The sequence below is a fragment of the Myxocyprinus asiaticus genome, chromosome 31 (genome assembly GCF_019703515.2).
Source record: "Myxocyprinus asiaticus isolate MX2 ecotype Aquarium Trade chromosome 31, UBuf_Myxa_2, whole genome shotgun sequence".
Lineage (NCBI taxonomy): Eukaryota > Metazoa > Chordata > Actinopteri > Cypriniformes > Catostomidae > Myxocyprinus > Myxocyprinus asiaticus.
This window is the reverse complement of record NC_059374.1, coordinates 17,362,037-17,388,900: the sequence shown is the minus strand read 5'-3', so window position 1 is coordinate 17,388,900 and position 26,864 is coordinate 17,362,037. Positions and strand designations below refer to the sequence as shown.

General features: G+C 37.6%; 1 protein-coding gene across 2 annotated transcripts; it reads right to left on the bottom strand.

Moving 5' to 3' along the window:
• Positions 1-567: 567 nt before the first annotated feature.
• Positions 568-26,412, bottom strand: LOC127422449 (zinc finger FYVE domain-containing protein 1-like). Of its 2 annotated transcripts, none has more exons than XM_051665970.1 (11): positions 26,032-26,412; positions 22,845-23,349; positions 18,448-18,665; positions 16,279-16,385; positions 15,791-15,899; positions 12,911-13,008; positions 12,708-12,825; positions 12,459-12,629; positions 10,958-11,147; positions 4,068-4,229; positions 568-3,695 (listed from the first exon to the last, which is right to left on the bottom strand). In XM_051665970.1, exons 1-11 carry the CDS (start codon positions 26,146-26,148, stop codon positions 3,463-3,465), a joined length of 2,028 nt encoding a protein of 675 aa, XP_051521930.1. In that variant the 5' UTR covers positions 26,149-26,412; the 3' UTR covers positions 568-3,462. The 2 variants fall into 2 exon arrangements, with proteins under 2 accessions (XP_051521930.1, XP_051521931.1); XM_051665971.1 differs by having other exon boundaries at positions 4,068-4,166; positions 26,032-26,410.
• Positions 26,413-26,864: the final 452 nt, after the last annotated feature.

The window sequence follows — 26,864 nt, the reverse complement described above, 5'->3', positions numbered from 1 at the left end:
TATTTTTCTAAAAATCTTTGTGTTCTGCAGAAGAAAGAAAGTCATATTCATCTGAGATGGCATGAGGGTGAGTAAATGATGAGAGAATTTCCATTTTTGGGTGAACTATCCCTTTAAGAATACCAGCCATTAAATATAAAGAGTATCTAAGTCAGTATTTCTGTTATACTGTAATAACTGTGGTCACAATAGTTACTTTTTCCATTTTTGTGTGGCAACTCTGATCTGTGTAGCAGCCCTGTGTAATGTGTAATCATATAAGTGCTGACATTATTATACAATCAATATACTAAACAGGACAGTTTCCTGTAGATGTAACGAGCCAGGGCTGTTTGCCAGACAGTGATGTTATAAATGGGAGGAAATGTGAGCACAACCTCCATGATTTAAATCAGATTTGAGTCTGTTTCATCTATTTAAGGCTCTTGAGCAGGAAATCTGGTTCACCACCTCCAGATGACCTCCGGTTTGTTCACTTAGAGAGATGTAGCCTTTTATTTTATTTTTTTGTATGTCTATAATCTTGTAGTAGCAGTAAGAATCAAGAAGCAACAAAAGGGTAGGCTGTCTTAAATAGCTTTAATGTTCTGAAAAGCCTCAGAAATAGTTCTGGCCAATCAAAATAAAATTATAGGATTGTCAAATGCAGATAATTTTACTAGAACAATGAAATATTCTATTATAGATTAAAAAAAAAATGAAAACATTTAAATTAATGAAAAATGTTACAAAGTATAGAAGCAGAATTGTGAAAATAAACCTTGTAGTTAAGAAATTCCTAGTGATTCTCTTAATCCAAATATGAATAAAGTGCCTTATGCAAGCCATTTTATGAGCATTGAACAAGAGGTGGCTGTACATATCAACAGTACAATCCTGTTGTATCACTCAACATTTAGTTTACGGTGTTAATTCAGCATTGAATATCATACACATATAGTGAAATCATGCGTCACAATTTCTCAAGTTTACACCACAATATGTGAAGTTGAGATCCTTTCGGCACCCTAAATGCTGTTTAATAATTCAATTTTCATACACTTTATATACAGCTGCACTTATTGTACAGTTTGCATCTTTTTGTATGAGATTTTATGGCTTTAAACTAAATAACATTAAGCCTATCAATAAAGATGAGATAAAGTGCAGTCGTAATTTCAGAAAAAGCACTATAGTAAAACTGAGATAAAATGCAATGTGATATATTAGCTCACAGGATTAATCACACGATAAAGTACATTAACTGGAATGTAAATTCTAGGCTTCCTTATGTATGAATCATTGCAACAGACCTGACTATTTCTGCTGCTCTACATTTGATTTTCCTTTCCTGAAATCAAGTCTAAAACAGTACCAACTAAAAGTAAGTTCTCTCATATTCAAAAGCTTTATTATTAGATAGGAGAAATTTCACATCTCTAGTAGCTCTTATGATAAGTCACTATGTGTTATCTATACTTTTATTCACTGCTCTTACTTTCTGACTTAATAGTGTGATAAGGAGTTATCAGTGGATAAATCATGTCAAATTATCACATACAGCAATGCACTTTTATGAAGAGATTTGTTTCTGAAGTGCCAGCACTAGTCAATAGCTACTAGAATAGTCAAAACACAATTCTTAATTTCATTCTGAATTTGCGATTCTACAATACAGTTTGCAAAAACTGTCTAGCAATGTCTGGGCCACATTTCACCACAAAATTTTAAATATACTGTATATGTAAATTATTTTTCATACAGAAATAAGGCCTATCTTTAAAGAAAATTCCAGGTTTAAAGTTAAGCTCGATCGACGGCATTACCACAAAAAATAATTTTAACTTGATTCTGACCAAGCAAAAATCAAGGTTACAGTGAGGCACTTACAATGGAAGTGAATTGGACCAGCGATTTTATCACACTAAAATTATGTTAACCCCAATATTGTTTACGTCTTGTGGCTATACTTCTGAAACAGTGAGTATTTTAACAATTACAGATTGGCCCCATTCACTCCCATTGTGCCTAACTGGAACAAAGATTTTTGATATTTTTGAAGGAGGGACGAGTCAAAATTAATTTTTTGTGGTAATCAGCTTTATGTCACAAATGCTGTCGATTGAGCTTAACTTGTATTGAACCCAGGATATTCCTTTAAGGAAAAAACAAGATTTTTTGCATTTTGACGCATTTATGAAATCAAGCACATTCCCATCCCCAGTCCTCATTAGCCTAATGGAATACAAAAAAATCTAATTCTCATTACTGTAATGGGAAAAAAGGATCTATTATTTAAATTGTAAAGTGCAACTATGAGTATGTAACATGGTAGAATTAGTATAAAGTATATGTATCCTGTCCAGACAGAATAATTTTCAGTACTACGTTACAGCAATGAGAATTACATTGTTTTTGCATTAAAGTAATGCAAATTTGTTTGGAAAATTTGCTTAATTGTAATGAAATCATAAAATAGGCTTAATTTTCTTGAAGCAATTATATTGATATATTTCAATGATAAAATATGACATTTCTTCGTGAGACTCAGCTTAATGCTTTGAAGAGCCTGAGTGTTTATCTGTACAACTGCATTAGGTTTCATCTTCCCACTAGCCTCCAATTACACTGTTTAAAGGAATAGTTCACCCAAAAATGAAAATTCTCTCATCATTTACTCACCCTCATGCCATCCCAGATGAGTATGACTTTCTATCTTCGTTGAACACAAACAAAGATTTTTAGAAGAATAATTCAGCTCTGTAGGTTCATTCAATGCAATGCATACAGTGAGCGGGGTCCAAAACTTTAGAGCTCCAAAAAGCACATAAAAGCAATCCAAATGACTCCAGTTGTTTAATCCAGGTCTTCTGAAGCGATCCAGTCGTTTTAGGTGAGAACAGACCAAAATTTAGCTAAATTTTCACTATAAATATCATCAGCAGTCTCCTTGGCAATCATGATGTCAAGCTCGATTACACTTATTAGTGCCATCTAGCGCTCTGCGTCAAGCACTAGGAAGCGTAATCAAGATTGAAATCATGATCGTATCTAGAGACTGCAATGGCAAGATGCAAAGTTAAAAAAAATAGTTACTTTTCGTTTGTTCTCACCTAAAATCGATTGGATCGCTTCAGAAGACATGGATTAAACCACTGCAGTCATACAGTTTGCTTTTTGGAGCTTCTCCTATATATTCTTATTAAAGATTATACTTCTAGATATTCTTCTAAAAATCTTTCTTTGTGTTCTGCAGAAGAATGTCATACACATCTGGGATGGCATGAGGGTAAGTAAATGACGAGAGAATTTTCATTTTTGGGTGAACTATCCCTTTAAGGCTTGGAGACTATCTACAAACTTGTTCTGAAACAGGCAATACTATTTATATAAGGACAGAAATGTAAATAAAGGGCTAATCGTGCAGCACGTGATTAGAGTGGTGCTGCAGAGGCACATCAAGGTCTCCAGCATGCAAAAGAGTCAAAGGGAATCCCTCCGGTTGGCACAGCTGTCACACACTCGCACTGGATGGTCCCAGCCACGGGAGGGCACGGGCCTGGTCTTAGTTGAGCAGTTCCCGCAGACTCCCTGCCCACAAGCCCGGCAGTGATGCTTGGACATGCTGGGGGTGAAGGGCTTATTACAACAGTAGCACTGGGTGATCTCATGATCCGGAACCCAATATTCTGGTCTCACAACTCCCTTCATAAAACCTGTATAGAGGACAAAGAAAGTAGAAAATTAAATGCCTAATTAAGTGACTAAAGCGGTGTCACATCGTAAGAGGAAGTCAGATGTCTGTCACCTCACCTCCTTTCTGAATCAGTGAGTGTGACATACCTCAGACTGAACAGTGCAAGAATTAATCAAAACAGTCGGTAGTTGCAACAGTTATTTAGAGTTAGCTAGTGGGACGCTGGTTAATGAGATGTTTTCTACTCAGCAATACTGTTTTTTTTTTTATAGTTTAGCAAAGTCACTGTGCATAAATGAGAATATTAAAATATGGGAGGAGTTTTCCTTGTGTAAATTTAGACACTTGTTGTTCAATGTTTGCTTCCACTGTTTGTTTTAGTTACACTCACAAAGGGGGTAGTCCACTGCGGTGGAGACCATATCAAGAGTGGACTGAGCTACTTCTGTCACTCTCCGGGCGACTAGTGTTCGAGGTTCCGTCTGGGCAACTGCAGGGGAGAGAATGTATTGTCTCAGCTCAGCAAACCAGCCAACATTCCACATTGGGACCACTGTTATGGAAAATACAATACTCAGCCAACTGAAGAGTGAACTCAACAACCCTGAGAGAATATTAAAAACTCTTTTGACATGGGAAATATTATTTGAAGAATGCACAATCTATTGAAATGGCACAAACTGACAAACAGACACATTCAGAGTCAAGATGATATATATATATATATATATATATATATATATACACACACACACACACACACACACAGGCGGCCAAAAGTTTGGAATAATGTACAGATTTTGCTCTTATGGAAGGAAATTCGTACTTTAATTCACCAAAGTGGCATTCAGCTGATCACAGTGTATAGTCAGGACATTACTGATGTAAAAAAACAGCACCATCACTATTTGAAAAAAGTAATTTTTGATCAAATCTAGACAGTCCCCATTTCCAGCAGCCATCACTCCAACACCTTATCCTTGAGTAATCATGCTAAATTGCTAATTTGGTACTAGAAAATCACTTGCCATTATATCAAACAGTTTAAAGCTCTTTGGTTCGTTAAATGAAGCTTAACATTGTCTTTGTGTTTGTTTTTGAGTTGCCACAGTATGCAATAGACTGGCATGTCTTAAGGTCAATATTAGGTCAAAAATGGCAAACAGCTTTCTCTAGAAAGAGAAACAGCTTTCTCCAAAAACTCATCAGTCAATCATTGTTTAAAGGAATGAGGGCTATACAATGCTTGAAATGGCCAAGAAACTGAAGATTTCATACAAAGGTGTACACTACAGTCTTCAAAGACAAAGGACAACTGGCTCTAACAAGGACAGAAAGAGATGTGGAAGGCCAGATGTACAACTAAACAAGAGGATAAGTACATCAGAGTCTCTAGTTTGAGAAACAGACACCTCACATGTTCTCAGCTGACAGCTTCATTGAATTCTACCTGCTCAACACCAGTTTCATGTACAACAGTAAAGAGAAGACTCAGGGGTGCAGGCCTTATGGGGAGAATTGCAAAGAAAAAGCCACTTTTGAAACAGAAAAACAAAAAGAAAATGTTAGAGTGGGCAAAGAAACACAGACATTGGATAACAGATAATTGGAAAAGAGTGTTATGGATCTTAACCCCATTGAGCTTTTGTGGGATCAGCTAGATTTTAAGGTGCGTGAGAAGTGCCCGACAAGACATCTATGGCAAGTGCTACAGGAAGTGTGGGGTGAAATGTCATCCGAGTATCTGGACAAACTGACAGCTAGAATGCCAAGGATCTGCAAAGCTGTCATTGCCGCACATGGAGGATGTTTTGATGAGAACTCTTTGAAGTAGTTTAAGAAGTTCTGAACATTTTTTTCAAATTGTGATTTTCACGTTATTAATGTCCTAGCTATACATTGTGATCAGTTGAATGCCACTTTGGTGAATAAAAGTACCAATTTCTTTCCATAAGAGCAAAATCTGTATATTATTCCAAACTTTTGGCCACCAGTGTAAATACAGAGTTGAAGTCAGACGTTTACATACACCTTAGCCAAATACATTTAAACTCAGTTTTTCACAATTCATGACATTTAATTGTAGAAAACATTCCCTGTCTTAGGTTAGTTAGGATCACTACTTTATTTTAAGAATGTGAAATGTCACAATAATAGAAGAGAGAATGATTTATTTCAGCTTTTATTTCTTTCATCACATTCCTAGTGGGTCAGAAGTTTACATACACTTTGTTAGTATTTGGTAGCATCGCCTTTAAATTGTTTAACTTGGGTGAAAAGTTTTGGGTAGCCTTCCACATGCTTTACTCAGTAAGTTGCTGGAATTTTGGACCATTCCTCCAGACAGAACTGGTGTAACTGAGTCAGGTTTGTAGGCCTCCTTGCCCGCACATGCTTTTTCAGTTCTGCCCACAAATTTGCTATCGGATTGAGGTCAGGGCTTTGTGATGGCCACTCCAATACCTCGACTTTGTTGTCCTTAAGCCATTTTGCCACAACTTTGGAGGTATGCTTGTGGTCATTGTCCATTTGGCAGACCCATTTGCAACCGAGCTTTAACTTCCTGGCTAATGTCTTGAGATGTTGCTTCAGTACAGTGCTTCCGGAAAGTATTCACAGCGCTTCACTTTTTCCACATTTTGTTATGTTACAGCCTTATTCCTAAATGGATTAAATTCATTATTTTCCTCAAAATTCTACAAACAATACCTCATAATGACAACATGAAAGAAGTTTGTTTGAAATCTTTGCAAATTTATAAAAAAATAAAAAATAAATCACAAGTATTCACAGCCTTTGCTCAATACTTTGTTGAAGCACCTTTGGCACCAATTACAGCCTCAAGTCTTTTTGTGTATGATGCTACAACCAAATTTTTTGGCAGTTTCTCCCATTCTTCTTTGCAGGACCTCTCAAGCTCCATCAGGTTGGATGGGGAGCGTCGGTGCACAGCCATTTTCAGATCTCTCCAGAGATGTTCAATCGGGTTCAAGTCTGGGCTCTGGCTGGGCCACTCAAGGACATTCAAAGAGTTGTCCCGTAGCCACTCATTTGTTATCTTGGCTGTGTGCTTAGGGTCGTTGTCCTGTTGGATGTCCAGAGCGCTCTGGAGCAGGTTTTCATCAAGGATATCTCTGTACATTGCTGCATTCATCTTTCCCTCGATCCTGACTATTCTCCCAGTTCCTGCCGCTGAAAAACATCCCCACAGCATGATGCTGCCACCACCATGCTTCACTGTAGGGATGGTATTGGCCAGGTGATGAGCGGTGCCTGGTTTCTTCCAGACATGACGCTTGCCATTCAGGCCAAAGAGTTCAATCTTTGTTTCATCAGACCAGAGAATTTTGTTTCTCATGGTCTGAGAGTCCTTCAGGTGCCTTTTGGCAAACTCCAGGCAGGCTGTCATGTGCCTTTTACTGAGGAGTGGCTTCCGTCTGGCCACTCTACCATACAGGCCTGATTAGTGGAGTGCTGCAGAGATGGTTGTTCTTCTGGAAGGTTCTCCTCTCTCCACAGAGAAACGCTGGAGCTCTGTCAGAGTGACCATCGGGTTCTTGGTCACCTCCATGACTAAGGCCCTTCTCCCCCGATCGCTCAGTTTGGCCGGGCGGCCAGCTCTAGGAAGAGTCCTGCTGGTTCCAAACTTCTTCCATTTACGGATGATGGAGGCCACTGTGCTCATTGGGACCTTCACTGCTGTAGAAATGTATCTGTACCCTTCCCCAGATCTGTGCCTCGATACAATCCTGTCTCGGAGGTCTACAGACAATTCCTTGGACTTCATGGCTTGGTTTGTGCTCTGACATGCACTGTTAACTGTGGGACCTTATATAGACAGGTGTGTGCCTTTCCAAATCATGTCCAATCAACTGAATTTACCACAGGTGGACTCCAATCAAGTTGTAGAAACATCTCAAGGATGATCAGTGGAAACAGGATGCACCTGAGCTCAGTTTTGAGTGTCATGGCAAAGGCTGTGAATACTTATGTACATGTGATTTTTTTTTCGTTTTTTATTTTTAATAAATTTGCAAAGATTTCAAGCAAACTTCTTTCATGTTGTCATTATGGGGTATTGTTTGTAGAATTTTGAGGAAAATAATTAAATTAATCCATTTTGGAATAAGGCTGTAACATAACAAAATATGGAAAAAGTGAAGCGCTGTGAATACTTTCCGGATGCACTGTATATCCACATAATTTTCCTTCCTCATGATGCCATCTATTTTGTGAAGTGCACCAGTCTCTCCTGCAGCAAAGCACTCCCACAACATGATGCTGTCACCTACATGCTTCACAGTTGGGATGGTGTTCTTCGGCTTGCAAGCCTCACCATTTTTCCTCCAAACATAACGATGGTCATTATGGCCAAAAAGTTTAAATTTTGTTTCATCAGACCAGAGGACATTTCTCCAAAAAGTAAGATCTTTGTCCCAATGTGCACTTGCAAACTGTAGTCTGGCTTATTTATGGCAGTTTTGGAGCACTGGCTTCTTCCTTGCTGAGCAGCCTATGTCGATATAGGACTCATTTTACTGTGGATATAGATACTTGTCTACCTGTTTCCTCCAGCATCTTTACAATGTCCTTTGCTGTAGTTCTGGGATTGATTTGCACTTTTCGCACCAAACTACGTTCATCTCTAGGAGACAGAATGCATCTCCTTCCTGAGTGGTATGATGGCTGCGTGGTCCCATGTTGTTTATACTTGCGTACTATTGTTTGTACAGATGAACGTGGTTCCTTCAGGCATTTGGAAATTGCTCCAAAGGATGAACCAGACTTGTGGAGGTCCGCAATTTTTTTTCTGAGGTCTTGGCTGATTTCTTTTTATTTCTTCCATGATGTCAAGCAAAGAGGCACTGAGTTTGAAGGTAGGCCTTTAAATACATCCACAGGTACACCTCCAATTGACTCCAGTTAGCCTATCAGAAGCTAATTGTCTAATTGCCTAAAGGCTTGACATGGAATTTTCCAAGCTGCTTAAAGGCACAGTTAACTTAGTGAACGTAAACTTCTGGCCCACTGGAATTGTGATATAGTCAATCAAAAGTGAAACAATCTGTCTGTAAACAGTTGTTGGAAAAATTACTCAAGTCATGCACAAAGCAGATGTGTTCTGACTTCAACTATGTGTCTATATTATATATATATATATATATATATATATACACACAGGTGCATCTCAATAAATTAGAATGTCATGAAAAAGTTCATTTATTTCAGTAATTCAACTCAAATTGTGAAACTCGTGTATTAAATAAATTAAATGCACACAGACTGAAGTAGTTTAAGTCTTTGGTTCTTTTAATTGTGATGATTTTGGCTCACATTTAACAAAAACCCACCAATTCACTATCTCAAAAAATTAGAATATGGTGACATGCCAATCAGCTAATCAACTCAAAACACCTGCAAAGGTTTCCTGAGCCTTCAAAATGGTCTCTCAGTTTGGTTCACTAGGCTACACAATCATGGGGAAGACTGCTGATCTGACAGTTGTCCAGAAGACAATCATTGACACCCTTCACAAGGAGGGTAAGCCACAAACATTCATTGCCAAAGAAGCTGGCTGTTCAGAGTGCTGTATCCAAGCATGTAAACAGAAAGTTGAGTGGAAGGAAAAAGTGTGGAAGAAAAAGATGCACAACCAACCGAGAGAACCGCAGCCTTTTGAGGATTGTCAAGCAAAATCGATTCAAGAATTTGGGTGAACTTCACAAGGAATGGACTGAGGCTGGGGTCAAGGCATCAACCACACACAGACATGTCAAGGAATTTGGCTACAGTTGTCGTATTCCTCTTGTTAAGCCACTCCTGAACCACAGACAACATCAGAGGCATCTTACCTGGGCTAAGGAGAAGAAAAACTGGACTGTTGCCCAGTGTTCCAAAGTCCTCTTTTCAGATGAGAGCAAGTTTTGTATTTCATTTGGAAACCAAGGTCCTAGAGTCTGGAGGAAGGGTGGAGAAGCTCATAGCCCAAGTTGCTTGAAGTCCAGTGTTAAGTTTCCACAGTCTGTGATGATTTGGGGTGCAATGTCATCTGCTGGTGTTGGTCCATTGTGTTTTTTGAAAACCAAAGTCACTGCACCCGTTTACCAAGAAATTTTGGAGCACTTCATGCTTCCTTCTGCTGACCAGCTTTTTAAAGATGCTGATTTCATTTTCCAGCAGGATTTGGCACCTGCCCACACTGCCAAAAGCACCAAAAGTTGGTTAAATGACCATGGTGTTGGTGTGCTTGACTGGCCAGCAAACTCACCAGACCTGAACCCCATAGAGAATCTATGGGGTATTGTCAAGAGGAAAATGAGAAACAAGAGACCAAAAAATTCAGATGAGCTGAAGGCCACTGTCAAAGAAACCTGGGCTTCCATACCACCTCAGCAGTGCCACAAACTGATCACCTCCATGCCATGCCGAATTGAGGCAGTAATTAAAGCAAAAGGAACCCCTACCAAGTATTGAGTACATATACAGTAAATGAACATACTTTCCAGAAGGCCAACAATTCACTAAAAATGTTTTTTTTATTGGTCTTATGATGTATTCTAATTTTTTGAGATAGTGAATTGGTGGGTTTTTGTTAAATGTGAGCAAAATCATCACAATTAAAAGAACCAAAGACTTAAACTACTTCAGTCTGTGTGCATTGAATTTATTTAATACACGAGTTTCACAATTTGAGTTGAATTACTGAAATAAATGAACTTTTCCACAACATTCTAATTTATTGAGATGCACCTGTATATATATAAAAAGAGAGAATTCCAACTAAAATCTCTCAAAATTATAAGGGGGACCACTATGAATAAATGAGTAGAGCGTTTTCATTATTTAAACGTATACACTTCAAACACCCCCTCTAGAAGCACATCAGCAATTACAGTCTGCATCTGTATTTACTACTACTATAGAATTCTGTACTTTTTCCTAACTACATGCTAAGCATAACAATCCTATGTTTGCAACATATTTTAATATCTTTGTGAATGTGTATCTACAGTAACCACAGTAAATTTAGTAGCCTCATTAAACCTACACAAAATTTAGTTACATTTAATTTAGCAATTCAGTGAGTAATCGATTCACTGAATGACTGAATAATTAAAAGAACTAGCTCATAAGAATAATTATTTAATAAATTGGACTACACTGGTTGTGCTGTATTACAAAACTACCACCTTTTGTGTTTCACGGACAAAGAAAAATCATACGGATGACATGAGGGTGAAGATCCCTTCAAAGGCTTTTTGAACAGCACCATCTTCTCACCCTGTCCAGTGTGTAGTGCTCCTCCTTGCCGGTAACAGGCATCACACACTCGTACAGGGGTGCCACCCCAGCCCCTCTCAGGTACGGGCATGCTGTGGATGGAGCAGGCCTGACAGAAACCCTCTCCACATGCCCGACAGTGGTGTTTCCTTTCTGTTTCCTCAAACGCTCGCTTACAGCCTTGACATTCCTGAACAGACCAAGTATTAAAAATGAGTTTTTTCCCACATTCATCCATTTGTAATTTATTCTTTACCAATTATATAGATTACACATATGTGTGTCATATTTATGGTGGCTCCACTAACTGTTAAAGATCCTTAAAGGAATAGTTCACCCAAAAATGAAAATTCTCTCATTATTTAATCAGCCCAATGCTGTCACAGATGTGTATGACTGTCTTTCTTCTGCTGAACACAAACAAAGATTTTTAGAAGAATATCTCAGCTCTGTAGGTCCATTCAATGCAAGTGAATGGTGGCCAGAATTTTGAAGGTCTAAAAAGCACATAAAGGCAGCATAAAAGTAATCCCAATGACTCCAGTGGTTAAATTCATATCTTCAGAAGTGATATGATAAGTGTGGGTGAGAAACAGATAAATATGTAAGTCCTTTTTTACTTTAAATCTCCAATTTCACTTTCATATTCTTCTTTTGTTTTTGGCAGGGAGGAGAATTTGAAGTAAAATAGGACTTAAATATTTATATGTTCCTCACCCACACGAATCATATTGCTTCTGAAGATATAGATTTAACCACTGGAGTCATTTGGATTACTTCTATGCTATCTGTATGTGCTTTTTGGAGCTTCAAAGTTCTGGCCACCATTCACTTGCATTGTGAGGACCTACAGAGCTGAGATATTCAACTAAAAAAAATGTGTTTGTGTTCAGCAGAAGAAAGAAAGTCATACACATCTGAGGGTGGCATGAGGGTGAGTAAATGTTGAGAGAATGTTCATTTTTGTGTGAACTATCCCTTTAAGCCACATTTAAAAATGTAGCAATGCTATTCCGTTAGATAACAACATATTAAAACCAAGTGGTATTTATTTTAAAGAAAACAAGCACATTTTCAAGCAAAACATTTAACAAAAATACATTTATAAGCTTTTAAATGATAAAACAATGGATATACTGTTCAAAGTGAAGACAAAAATTATTAGACAAAAAAACAATAGTGGAACATGTCTAGTCAATGTGATGAACTACATCTGTGGTTACTCTGCAAGGACACCTGTGCAAACTTGGAAGTAACTGTCTTCATAACATCCACTAAAAATGGCCTTGTGATTAGTCAGTTAAAAGTGATTTCAAACATGGCTAAGTTAGGTCTGAGAAAAAAGTTCAAGTTTGAAGATGCCACTTTTTGATATTTTCTTTTAAATGCAATGAAATTCATACTTTTTTATGTGGCTTATGCGTCCTAACACATTTTGGGGCCCTTGTATGTGTTTTTTGGCATTCTTTAATACATCTTTCTATAAGGCATATCAACTCACAAGGATTTCAGTGTTGGGTTTCCAGTAGGGTGGCGCCACCTGGTCTGTGAGCCAGGCAGTGACAGCTTTGGTAGGGCCTGAGCTGTATTCCGTCACTGACTGAATTATATAAGTCATTCCATCCAAAACCCGCTGAGCTGCATTCTGATGGTCTGTCTGGAAGATATCAGTCTAGGAGTGTAAAAAGAACATCAGCATCAAAGGAATGAGCACATTTAAACCAGAGGAAGAGGACAAAAAATAGCTCACCCCCTGCCAGACGTGCTTGACCTCAGGCCGTACCACACTGCTCTCTGGATCCTGGTTCCCCATCCAGTACTGTCTACTCCGGTAGATAATGCCACAGCTGGCACACTCTAAAACATAGCTGCATAGAAAGGCCAGGTTTGAGTGTATGGAAGAGTACTGGCTTAAGAACACAAATTTAAGAAAACAGAAAACAACTCGCTCACCCGGACCATGCAAACTTTGCCAGTCCAAGCCATGAATTATCTGCAGAGGCAGATGTTTTGGGAACGACAATCACTTCCCTTCCACTCTCATAACACCTCTGCATAAGAAACAGAAATGGTTAATAAGGGTTATACTTTGTCTTTAGTTTTCAATTGAGAAATCAAATCTATATTGGGCAGCTTTTGCAGACAGATTAATTTAAAACCTCAATTAACGAAGACAGTCAGAGGTGATTCCCCTTAAAAAAAAAAAAATACATCTAGGGACTAGGCAAATCAATTTCAATTTATTTTCAATTTAGTGTGATTTATTGGCAATGGAAAAAAATGGCACATTTGTATTGCCAAAGCGTTTGCAGCATAGCTGAGAAATTGTGCAACGTAGCAATAATCCAAATGGAGTAAACAAGCAATAAAAATGAAATAAAACCAACAGAAGAAAAAAAAAAAAAAGCAAAATAAAAACAGACAAGGTAAAAACAAAAAGTTAAAAACAAACTGAGTAAAGAAGCAATAAAAATCAAATAAAACCAATAGAACAAATTAAAAAAACAAAAAAGTTAAACAAATTGAGTAAACAAGCAATAAAAATTAAATAAAACCAAAAGATCAAAACAAAAAACAGACAAGGCAAAAACAAAAAGTTAAAAACAAAACAAAATCAAAACAAATGGTGTACACAAGTAATACAAATGAAATTAGAAAAGTAAAGTTTGTAGACAAACTTTGAGGTTGGCTTGAAAAAGCAGGTGTTAGATTAGGATAGATAGACAGACAGACAGACAGACAGACAGACAGACAGACAGACAGACAGATAGACAGGCTGCCGGCTCGAGTGAAAAGAACCCGCTTCCACGTCTCTACGAAATTCTGCTGCTGATATATGACTGTTGATCTACGGTTGCTAGGGTCTTCCATCTGGTTGCTAGACAGGCAGTGTGAGGGTGTTACGGAAAGAATGCCGACCCAAGTCAAATGAATCCACATCCACATCTCTATGATTTCCTGCTGTCGAGATATAACTGTTGCTGGATGGTTGCTAGGGTGTTCCATTTGGTTGCTAATGCATTGCTAGGTAGTTGGAGTCAAAAGAACCCGCTTCCACATCTCTACACCATTCTGCTGCTGAGATATAACTGTTGCTATAAGGTTGCTAGGGTGTTCCATCTGGTTGCCAGGCTAGGCAATTGGTAGTGTGTTACGGAAAGGCTGCCGTACCGAGTCAAAAGAACCCACTTTCACATCTCTATGATATTCCGCTGCTGATATATGACTGTTGCTGCACAGTTGCTAGGGTATTTATCAAGCTGCTAACATTGTGTGCATACTTCCCCGCTTGAAAGGGATTAACACATCAACAAGGAGATTTCAAACTGGATTTCACTCTTCTTTTATTCCAATAAAAGGTGACAAAAGGTGAAAAACCTTTGAACAGAAATAAAGGTATGCTCTTGTAAATAAAATGCTTTGCAAACAGAATGACCGTTTTCAATACAGCTCTTCACATTAGATGTAGATCATTTAGGCTTAGCTCAGTGCTGACACGGATTTTGGCTTAATACAAGGCAATCTGTGAAATGTGTAAATTAACCTGCAAACTTGAAATGAGTAAAAATTTCAACATTCAGGCTTTATGGGCTAGCCCCCTAGTGCACTCTTAAATTCAACAGTGAACATTTTGATATGCTGTTAACCAATAAACATTTTTTAAATGCAAATGCAATGAAAAGTCAGCACTTGAAACAATAGGCTATTAAATAGTTAACGTGTCAAACATAAACAGTTACGCTAGGTCTATGAAAAGTAGGTCATGCTCTGAAACTAGCTCGGCAACTGTCGTCATTCTAATATCATTAAGCAGCCTTTATAATTAACCAAAATTTAAACTACTAACCCAGTTCAAGTCTTCACCGGCTGCCATTCCGGAATCTGATGTTGCATTAGGTCAAGCACACTTTGTCCGTGACTGATGTCAAAGTTTTAACAGAGAGGTTTGTGTCAGATCTGCCAAACACACTGCTCTGATGTTTTTATTTTATTTTCCTTTTTCTGGTGCTGTTCCACGGAGCGTGCTGATTGGTCGAGAAACCAGCTTTGTTTTGTATTAGTTCTTTAATAGTTCCGCATTGCTTGACCTTGGCTTTTTAATATTGATAAACTATTATATTTGAGATTTTAATGAATTAATTGACCAGGACTGTTCCAGTTTGACTTGACAGTATTCCATCTGGTTGCCAGGGTATGGCTAGGCACTTGGTAGCGTGTAACGGAAAGGCTGTCGGCCCGAGTCAAAGGAACCCAATTTCACATCTCTACAATATTCTACTGCTGAGATATAAGTGTAGCTATATGGTTGCTAGGGTGTTCCATCTGGTTGCTAAGGTGTGGCTAGGTAGTTCATATGGTGTTACAGAATGGCTGACATCTGTCCTGAGTCAAAAAACCCACTTCCATGTCTCTACAATATTCTGATGCTGAGATATGAGTGTTTCTATATGGTTGCTAGGGTTTTCTGTCTGATTGCCAGGGTCAATCGGAAATTGGGGCTGTTCGAAAGTCCACTATGGGAATTCTTTAATTCCGATCATTTAGAAAATATAGCAACCCGAGTCAGACCAGCCTGAAGGTATGTTCCCAGCTTGGAGTCTGTAGCTTGAAAGCTCTAGGAGGAGTTCAAGTTTCTTTTTTTGGTCTCAGAATAATAATAATAATAATACGTTTAAATAGTAGAACAGTAGGTTGGCTTTTTCAAGCCAACCTAATAAAACCAATAGAACAAAACAAAAGACAAACCAAGCAAAAAAACAAAAGAAAACCACATTGCAAGTAAGAAAACAAAAACTATTTTGAAACCATGCCATGTCAGTGAGTAGTTGTTACCTTGCAGATGAGAACTTTATTGTTGTAATGGTGGGCATACTGGCATAGTCCATCAGCCATGTGAGGGGCCCCATCTTTCTGGTGGTTCATGCCGTTCTTACATCGAACACTAAAATCATAGTTTTTTGGAGAAATTAGCTATGATTTTACCCTACTCTATTCCAGAAGCATACTTTAAGTCACAAGCAAGCAAACATAGAAACAACATGATCTAATCATACTCAAGTGCATCAAGAACTTCTGTGTGACTCATTTCCACATATTAGTTTTACATGCTGAAAAGGCATCTCAGTTATTTAAATCTGTGAATCATCAAATTATGAAATAGCTCATTGTTGATGAAATTAGAGCCTGATGTGATACTGCAGCAAATTCCTTGACTTATTATTCAGCAAACATGCTGCATCAGTGTGGTGAGTTAAACACAACCGGCAAATAAAAAAAAAAACCATTCAATTTCTCTGAGCATAATGCCAATGTGAACTTACTTGCAGCTGAGACAGACTGAGGGGCAAGTGAAATATTCATCAGGAAAGAAGGAGCATATGCTGATTTTGTCATCTGAGATCTCTCCACAGAACCTGTTGCTCAAGGCCTGAGAGAGGACAGAGTAGTGAAGTCCAACCAGTAAATCATAAATGCCATATACATGAACAGTGGACAATAGTGGACACACACATGCACATACACTGGACCCAAACATTATTTTTTGGACAATTAAGACACACCTAATTATAAATTCACTGCAATATTTCATTGCAATACAAGTTAAGCTCAATCAACAACATTTATGGCATAATATTGATTACCACAAAAATTTATTTTGACTTTCCCCTCCTTTTCTTTAAAAAATAAAAATAAAAACAAATGCTAAAATCTGGGTTCCAGTGAGGCACTTACAATGAGAGTCAATGGGGCCAATCCGTAAATGTAAAAATACTCACTGTTTCAAAAGTATAGACACAAGATATAAACAATATGTGTGTTAACATGATTTTAGTGTGATAAAATAATTTACTAACTTTTCCTGTGTAAAGTTATAGCCAATTTTACAACTTTGTTGCCATGATGATGTAATGTAAACAAACCCTAAAACAACTATAAAAACTTTAAAGCTCAAACAATACATGAGTTTTAACAGAATAATGTAAGTACTTTTATAAAATTATAAGCTTCACATTTCTGCCTTTAAACCCTCCAAAAATTGGCCCCATTCACTTCCATTGCAATGCCGTCACACTAATTTCGACAAGTCAAAATTATTTTTTGTGGTAATCAACATTATGCCACAAATGCTGTCGACTGAAGTTGTATTTTTTTTTATACTTTAAAGTGGAAGAGTGTGGTTTCTGCACAACTAATGTCAGCAAACAGAACTGCAAAAATAATCACTGTTTTCTAACAGATTCCAGAAAACTCCCCCATCTTATTTTGACAGTATAAAACAGATAGTCCCGTCCTAAACTCACTCCATTGTTCGAGTCAATATAGCTATGTCGGGCTGGACGGGCCGCTCAAACAAACAGAGGAATGTTTTGATAGCGGCACACAGCAGCATTTTACACTTTTAGGTCAAATCAAATCAACAAATGATTTACTTATAGTTGATTCCGAATTAAGGATGTGCCCGAAGCCGAATACCTTATTCAGAAATGCACGAATAATGACTTCAAAACAAATAAGGGATTCATCCGAATAATCTAAAAAAAATGTGTATGACTGATTGTCCAAAAATCACAAGGATAAAGCGACATTTTAAATAAACATATCCAAAATTAAAACGAATGTATGAATCTGTGCGGCTAATATTTCTAAAGTGTAAACCTTATGAATGAAAATGCGCACGGTGTGATTTCAGATCAGATGGCCGCAGTCTCGACTCCATTTGCGGTCTCTGTTAATTGTGCACGTCTGGAGCTCTTCAAGTGTAACATAAGATATGACATCATATACACTTACTTTTTTTTAAACTTTTTTTTTTTTCTCTCCCCAATTTGGAATGCCCAATTCCCAATGCACTCTAAGTCCTCGTGGTGGCGTAGTGACTCGCCTGAATCCGGGTGGCGGAGGACGAATCTCAGTTGCCTCCGTGTCTGAGACTGACAATCTGCGCATCTTATCACGTGGCCTGTTGAGCACGTTACCGCTGAGATCTAGCGTGTGTGCATGCTTCATGCCATATTTTTTTTAAATAATAATTGTATAATAATAATAATAATAATTATTATTATTACATTATTATTATGAAAAGGCATATCCATGGCATATTATTAGAAAATATACTTGTAAGAGTAACACTTAAAAATGGGGCATTTGATTTAGTTATGAAGCACTTCCGGTTTAAGCCCCGACCCACACCCGGTTCTATCCGAAGACCGATACAGATAATTTTGTCATATGAACAGATACAGATACAAATACAGATAATGGCTTCGCTGCACACCCCTACGTTAAAGAACCAATAAAGTAGAAAAGTGTGAATACCTGTGAAAAACATATATGTCAACTGACTATATAGTATAGACAGTATTGCTATAAATTGAGATATCTTAAAAAAAAAATGGGTGCCACTTGATATTTTGTCCCATATAAATTTATATAAATAATTAAGTGTGGCTAAGTACACACATACAAGCAATCAACACATGAGGAGATACCTGCAATGCACTGAACACAATAGCAGGCTGGCGTGGGGCTCGTGTGGCTGTGTTGTTCACTTGCTGACTGACTATCTGCAGTAGCTGGGAGAAGTTTGTGGGGGGAGTGATGGTTTGGGTGCCTACATAATGAACTGAGTTGAAGGCATCTGTGCTCTGACCCAAGTCATGAAAACGCTTCTGCAGCATGGTGTCTGCATGCCCCGGGACAGCGCCATCTGTAAAAGAAAACAGACCCAGATTTGTCATTTGACCAGATTGCTTCAGTTCAGCCATTTAAACAGAACTGTTCACAATTCAAAAAACATATTTAAAAAAAAAAAACATACAGAAATGTTTGCAATTTGTCATTTAGTGGGCTCCTTATATCCACAATGATTTACAGTATTCAGGGTCAGATGAGCAACATGGGATTAAGCTCTGCTCAAGGGCATAATAGTAATGGAGCAGGATTGTTAGTAACTCTCCACCTGCCTCACACCACATTGGGATTAAACTAGCAATCTGTGTGTTAAGGTAAACATCTTTAACCATTACGCTTCCTCCAATACAAGTTTCTTTTCTTTTGCACAATGACAAAAAACCCAAATAACTGACATTCTCAATGAATAATAAGACTCTGTAAGATCAATTGATAAGTTCATGTTAAATCGATGGCTAGTACTGATTATAGATTTTGCCGATATGGATAACTTTGGATTTCCAAGGTGTTGGGAAATGCAGATAACCGATTAATCGGCAGATAGTTTGATTAACAAGTTTAACTATAAACAAGCCCAAAATACACTTACTTATTTGGAAATAAAATGTACCAAATTAAGGTTTTTATAGCCTATATATTCATCAACACACAGGATTTTGTGTGTGTGTGTGTGTGTGTGTGTGTGTGTGTATATATATATATATATATATATATATAATCTGTAAAACCGATATATTGGTCAATCTCTAGTCCTTCCAAGATTTCGCAACCACAAGAATTAATGCATATTAAACCACTCTCCATATTATTTGCAGTAGCTTGCAAATTTGTATAATTTCTGCAATTTTTCAGCATTTACCATTTTACCCTTACAGTATTTTATAGGGTACATAATTGTAAAATGACCAGTAAATTACTATAATAAAACCATACAGTATTTAACTGTAATATGAATTGCATCATGGATAATTTATGTGACATCACTCATTAATAACAGTAAATGACTAACGAAATACAGCAAATTACTATAGATGTATATTTGCGCAAAACCCACAATGTCTTTTCCTGAGGGGTGTACGTCTTTGTGTTCATACTCTTTTTTTTTTTACAGGCAGACTCCGTTTGATCAGAGCATTTCTAGAGAAAAAATGTGCAGTCAGCGCCTCCACCTTCAGCGCCTGGTGTTACGCTCAGTTTATATACACAGACACAACTGCAGGCAAGTTAAACGATGAAACTTGCCTCTATAATATAAAAAATTCTAACGTTTGGTATTGGTAGTAAGATAAACTGTGTATTTGTAATGATAATGTAATGTAATCTTGGGTTTGTCTCTCTCTGCCTCCTTCCACCCCCAACAGGGGAGACAAACTTTACCTCAGGCACAACCCCTGACACCCCGTGCACCTGTCCAAGGGAAAGCTGCATTTGAGCAGAGCAGAGTCCTGCGGAATTTGAATGGAAAATATCAAATTAAGTAAGTACAAGAAGTAATAAGACGATAATTCAAGAAACATGTTTATGGAGAAATAAAACAACTCGAGTGTTTTTGAAAGGATAATTTTTTTTTTTAAGTTTAAAGGATAATAATTAAGTGTTGGTGGCCTACATCTTTAGTTGTTGCGTCGCGTCTCCCTGCTTTTTCTTGCATCGTGAGTGTTGCGTTTTTAAGACAGTATGTCATGTTGAACGTGGTTCAACGTTATAAAATTCGTCTCGAGACCCACGCGTTCACTATTGCGTTGCACTGCATCTTGCTGTTTTGGGCACAAAAACACATCTTATGTGAACGGCCACACTGTTAAAAGAAATTTTGGGAAGTATTGGGTGTGATGACTTCATGATTTTAACATGAACACTGATCATGTATTATTTTCTTTCAGCGTTCACTTGATCCTGGTGGCCCTGCACTGACTGACGATGACTTCTTCAATCTGTACAAATTTTTATCCTTGTTACCTTTTTAATTGCTGTAGGCCTATATGTTGTGTAATCTTTTACTTAAAGGGATAGTTCACCCAAAAATGACATAATTTAATCATTTACCCCCTCATGCCATCCCAGATGTGTATGACTTTCTTTCTTCTGCAGAACACAAATGAAGGTTTTTAGAAAAATATCTCAGCTCTGTAGGTCCATACAATGCTAGTGAATGGTGGCCAGAACTTTGAAGTTCCAAAAAGCACATAAAGGCAGCATAAATGTAATCTATAAGACTCCAGTGGTTAAATCCATGTCTTCAGAAGCAATATGATATGTGTGGGTGAGAAACAGATCAATATTTATAAAAGCAAGTCTAAACATCTTATATGCTGCTTCTCAGGTGAATGCATCTTTTTAAAAGGATTTTTAGATATTTTAAAATATTTGTATTTTTAATATTATATTCAAAATTTTCAGATAACAATTTTTTTCTTCTGCAGTATAGCTGCTAAATAAAATTTATATTTTTTTAAAGGAGTTTTAGATATTTATATTGGGAAAACAAGCCAAAACAAAAACAAATCAAAAACATATTTTGTTTCAGTGTGTAATGGGGTGAAGACTACCCTCTCTCACCTTTCTGTTCACTTCAATCCACCTTAAACTCTCAAAAAACAAACTCTCTTTTATTAATAAAGCTGCGTATTGCCAATTTTCTTCACGATAAGAAATGCACAGTGACATATATTATGATTCAATAAGTCACAAGCCATCACGTTATAATCTAGCTGCATTAAGCATGCGCGCTCGAGGGACGAGCGTCCCCGCGACAGAGTGTGCATCAGCCGGGTGCAGTTTCAATCTCCCCCCCTTTAATCAGGACATTCGTACAACTCATAGAAGAGGCGCTGACCACACAGAGAAATGCCCGTTTCGGAGTTTGTAGTTATTTACATGACCTGCCTCCGTATTATTTGAACTTTAATAAAGCTATAACGCATTAAATATAACTGCGTTAAAGATGTAAGTTCAGGGTGTTTCCTTTAAAGACGCTCGACACGCAAGTTTTGCTTAAGCGGAGCGGCAGCTCCAGCTCCACTTATTCCACAACGAGAGTGCTTCTGTATTTACTCATTTTGTATTTATACATTATAATTCCCTCATACTTTGCGATCTACATCACCTGAAGCTGTTTGGAAAGTTTAGACGCGAGCTGCAGTCATCATTAGAGTTTAATGTGATCTCATGTTACATTAAATGAGATCAAACGACTTTTCGACAATGAAACTTTTTGTCGACAATTTTTTTTATTGTCGACATTGTCGATAAGATCAACTAATCATTTCAGCCCTATTTGCACATTTTGAGAAAAGCCGAATTACTGTACATGGATATAATGCTAATTAATGCAAACTATTATTGCTGAATGTTAAGTTCTGTTCGTTTGTATGTGGTGTTTGTAAAGTAAAAAATTTGGGTTATTTAAACCACAAGACATGTTGCATATATTTTGCACATGTAGATTTCATAGATTTGGCTTTCTTGATATCAAGTGATTCACAGTATTGATTTACTGTTGCCATCAAATGGATCAATTCAATTAAGAATTCAAAGATCAGAGACAGCTTTAAGTACATTACTTAATGTAAAGGCTTTTTTTCAGTTACTTACAGCATACGTCTTTTATTTGATGACTGATTTGTTCAAAACAAGAAGATGGTGGTGGTTTGCTCAAAAAGGTTTTGATCAACATATTTCTATTCCTAAATGAACACTTATGTTTTTCAAATTATGATTAAGTAGACCAGAACTATACATCTACTTGATAACTCCATATTGTGATTTGTTTTTAACTCATCATTTGCCATGTTGAAATGGTTTCTGTTTTCTGTGTGCTATGTATATTACTGACTCAAATAAACAAAAATCAAAAGATTTGTTCTTTTGACTACATATTGAAATTTGGGTTGACTATTGAGTTGAATTTCTAAATTTTTAAGTGTAGAAATATAAGAGCAAGAATGATAAACAACAGCTTGAAATGCTGCTTTTGGTTTGACTAACAACTTGCATGATCAAGTTTCCCTGTGAGACTCTTCACCAGCCTAAAACCCAAACACTTTTCAAAGTCTCCCTGTCTATATGTATGGGCCCCATGAGAGCCTGCGAAGCCATGTTTAAGAAATATGCATTTTGCCTTAGGCCAGTCATACAACAGTGCTGCCTTTATATTGCTCTAAAAACAGTGTCAGTATCAACTGTGTTCACTCACCTTCGCCCAGCAGCTGAGTACGCAAGGTCTCCTGGAAAACTATAACAGCAGGTCCAAGGCAGGAGAGAGGCACGTCCAGACCACATCGGCTGGAGAGAGCCCGTAGCTCAGGGGTGAAGTGCTTCAGGTAAGCAGCTGACGCACTGCCAAGGAACTGAAACATGTTGTTGTGCAGCCTCTCTGCCCGCGTGTGGTACACAGCCACGTCTGATATGGCCAGAACTTTCAGCAGCAGACGCATGCGGCGGTTCTGCTGACTGGCAGCACCGAGCAGACCTTCCGTATCCAGCACTATCAGCTTCAGGTGCGGGTCGTAAGCAGCCCATACGCCCACTGTGCAGGACGTTGGAGAAGGAGATGTGGCAAAGACCTCCTCGCCATCAAACAGCACGTGGTTGAGAGTGTGGGATTTGCCATCACCCGTATTGCCGAAAATTGAAAGCACTTTGACTCCTTGCGCAGCGCTGCATCCTAACTTTTGCAAAAAATGGGCCTCGTTCTTTACCTGGGAGAGAGAAAGAGTATGAGAGAACAAGATCAGAGTAACCAGGGTTCAACCATATGGTTGGCGACTGTAAGAGTTTTGGGCCTCATAGAACTGTCACTACATCTTAAAGGAATATTCTGGGTTCAACACAAGTTAAGCTCAATCGACAGCATGTGTGGCATAATTTTGATTATCACAAAAAATACATTTTGAATTACCCCTCCTTTTCTTAAAAAAAAAAAAAAGAAGAAAAAAAGCAAACATCTGGGTTCCAGTGAGGCACTTACAATGGAAGTCAATGGGGCCAATCCGTAAACGTTAAAATACTCACTGTTTCAAATGTATGACCACAAGACATAAACAATGTGTATTAACATAATTTTAGTGTGATAAAATCACTTACTAACCTTTTCTCTGTAAAGTTATAGCCAATTTTACAACTTCGTTGCCATGACGATATAATGTCAACAAAACCTAAAATGACTAAAATGGCAATAAACAACTTTACAGCTCAAATAATACACAAGTTTTAACAGAAGTATTAATGTAAGTGCTTTTATAAAATTATAAACTTCACATTTATCTCTTTAAACCCTCCACAAATTGGCCCCATTCACTTCCATTGTAAGTGTAACCTTGATTTTTGCTTTTTAAGAAAAGGAGGGACAAGTCGAAATTATTTTTAGTGGTAATCAACATTATGCCACAAATGCCATTTATTGAGCTTAATTTGTATTGAACTCGGAATATTCCTTTAAGTTTGTTGTTCATGAAGGCCCTACATAATTTTTTTAATGCCTTGCAAACGTAAGCAACATTGTTGTCGTTTACTCGACTGATTTAAATATGTCACTTAAGGTAGGAATGTCAAAAGTACCGGTACTTCGGTACCAAGTCGATACTAAAATAAAAAAAGATGTCACGATACCAGTTTTTGCACCGACTGAATTCGATACCTGCACAATGAATCAAATTAAAATCTTTGTCCTAGTGTGATTATTTAACTGCGAAAAGGCTGCAATTTTAGTCTGCATGAGCTGCGTGCTTTAAAGTGAACGTGTGAATTGGAAAAAATAGCCTATGACATCGTAGTAGGCAGGAGCGGGACCGCATCTTACGGAAGTGGAACTGAAAAATGTGCATAGACCTCTACCTGCTCTACCGGCTTTTGCGGGCAGGAGCAGGACAAATATTTTTTGCGGGAGCGGGACAGAATCTTGCAGGAGCGGGTCTGATAAATCCATCCTGCGCAGATCTCAACTGTTTATCCGGTGTGAAGCTTCCGTCAAAAACACACGTCAAAATAAAAGCTAGATGGCTGAAATTGAAGAAATTGCTATATTTTATTATTAATATTACAAATATATAGTAAATATTAACTGTAGTAGTAATAATTTATAAATAATAATAATAATAAATTAAGCAATATATTACAAGCAAGAGTGCTGTTGTACTAAATAAAAGTTTGGTAAAAAAATGCAATGGTATGTTGAAAAGTAAAAAAATTTAGGAATTCATTTGATTAGACACCATTTTGATGATGAAATTAAATGAAACTTTAAAACATGGAATGCTGAGGGACAAAAAATGAAAACAAGATTTGGGAAAAAATATGTATAACAGATGTTTAAATTGTGTTGTGTTAATTTGATGTTATTGTCTCATCACTGTCACGACTGCTATGTTGATCGGAACTGCACCCAAGAATTTCACACACTATTGTGTGAAATAGTCCGCCTCAATGTTCGACGTGTTGTACATTCAGAAATGCTTTTCTGCTAGCACTGTTGTATTGTGTGTTTATTTGGACCAGTCTGGCCATTCTCCTCTGACCTCTTGTCATTAACAAGCTGTTTTCGCCCACAGAACTGCCACCCGCTGGATGTTTTTTGTTTTTCGCACTATTCTCTTTACACTCTAGAGACTGTTGTGTGTGAAAATCCCAGGAGATCAGCAGTTACAGAAATAGTAAAACCAGCTCGTCTGACACCAACAATCATGCCACGGTCGAAATCACTGAGATGACATTTTTTCCCCATTCTGATGGTTGATGTGAACATTAACTGAAGCTCCTGACCCGTATCTGAATGATTTTATACATTACACTGCTGCCACACAATTGGCTGATTAGATAATCACCTGAATATGTAGCTGGTACATGACCACAACACCCTGGTTTCACCATGGTACATATCTAAAAACATGGTAATACTATGGTACTTTTTTGTAAGTGTACAGGCATTTTAAATTGCTTAAAGAGTAATATTGGTATTATGTATCCAAATGTAACAGCAGCACACAATACTTATATGGTTAAAGATAATTAATGAAGAATTGAGGATCACATTTGTGAATCATAATAGGCCACACTGTGTTGACAGACGGTGTCACATGGCCGTACTGAGACACACACACACACACACACACACACACGATTTATGACAAGTGACAAAAAGACAGAAAGACCAGCTGAGATCAAGTGGATTACTAGACTAAAAATCGATCAGTAAAAGTCAGAGGAGGTCAGAGGTGAGATGACATATTATTTATATTACGCATTTAACGAATTTTATTAGCAGCCACGGGGACTGACAAGTACGCATTCTTACTAAACGAACCCAACAAAGTGCATAAAACAACAAAACATGTACTGTTTACCTGATAACTTGATAGCTAACACACAAGCTAACACAAACAAACCTGCAAGTTTTCGTTTTCGTCCACCAGCAGAAGACTTCGTCCGTTTTCCTTCTCCTCGTCCGTTTTAATCGGCCCGCGAGAAATGTCCTCCATCTTTTTCAGCTGCATTTCAGACATTGTGAAAGATTTAAAACCATCACAACTATCTGGATAGCTGGTTGGATTACTTTTTGTCCCATGTGTACTGCTGCTGCTGGAACGAGTTGATTTTCTGAATGAACACAAGAGGGGGCTGTTGCTGCTCTATCAGCAGTCTGGGTTCCGCAAGTATTTTTCCAATTCATTTTTTCCATTGGCTTTTCATAAAATCCTTCACAGAAGACTTCTAAGCCATGAACCAAACCAACCAGCTCCAAGGTGAATCATAACATTACAAAATTTTATTTGAACCAAAAAGTATGTGAAAATCGGACAAAAAGACATAGGTACAAGACTGTGTACTTATGTGTCTTTCATAAGGGCACGAACTACAATCCCATGAAGCATTGCGAATGACGTAATTGACTAAAAAACTATGGAAATATATAAAACTATTGATTTTAGGTTGCCTATTATAAGTATAGAAACAATATAATTTAAGTTTACTGCAAAATATTCTGATATAAACAAATATATAAATAATTTAAGGGTGTAGGGAGACCGACTCGATTGTGGAAGTGGGTGGTTGCTACTGGACTTGTTTGGTGGGCTTTGTTGGCCGCAGTTCTCTGATTGGTAGATCCGTCTCTGCTGGATCGTGGGTAGTGTAGTTGTTCACCAGGACTTCTGCTATTACACAAACATTTTAAACAATGAAGTTGAAACAGTGCGGACTGGTGGCTTCAACAAAGGCA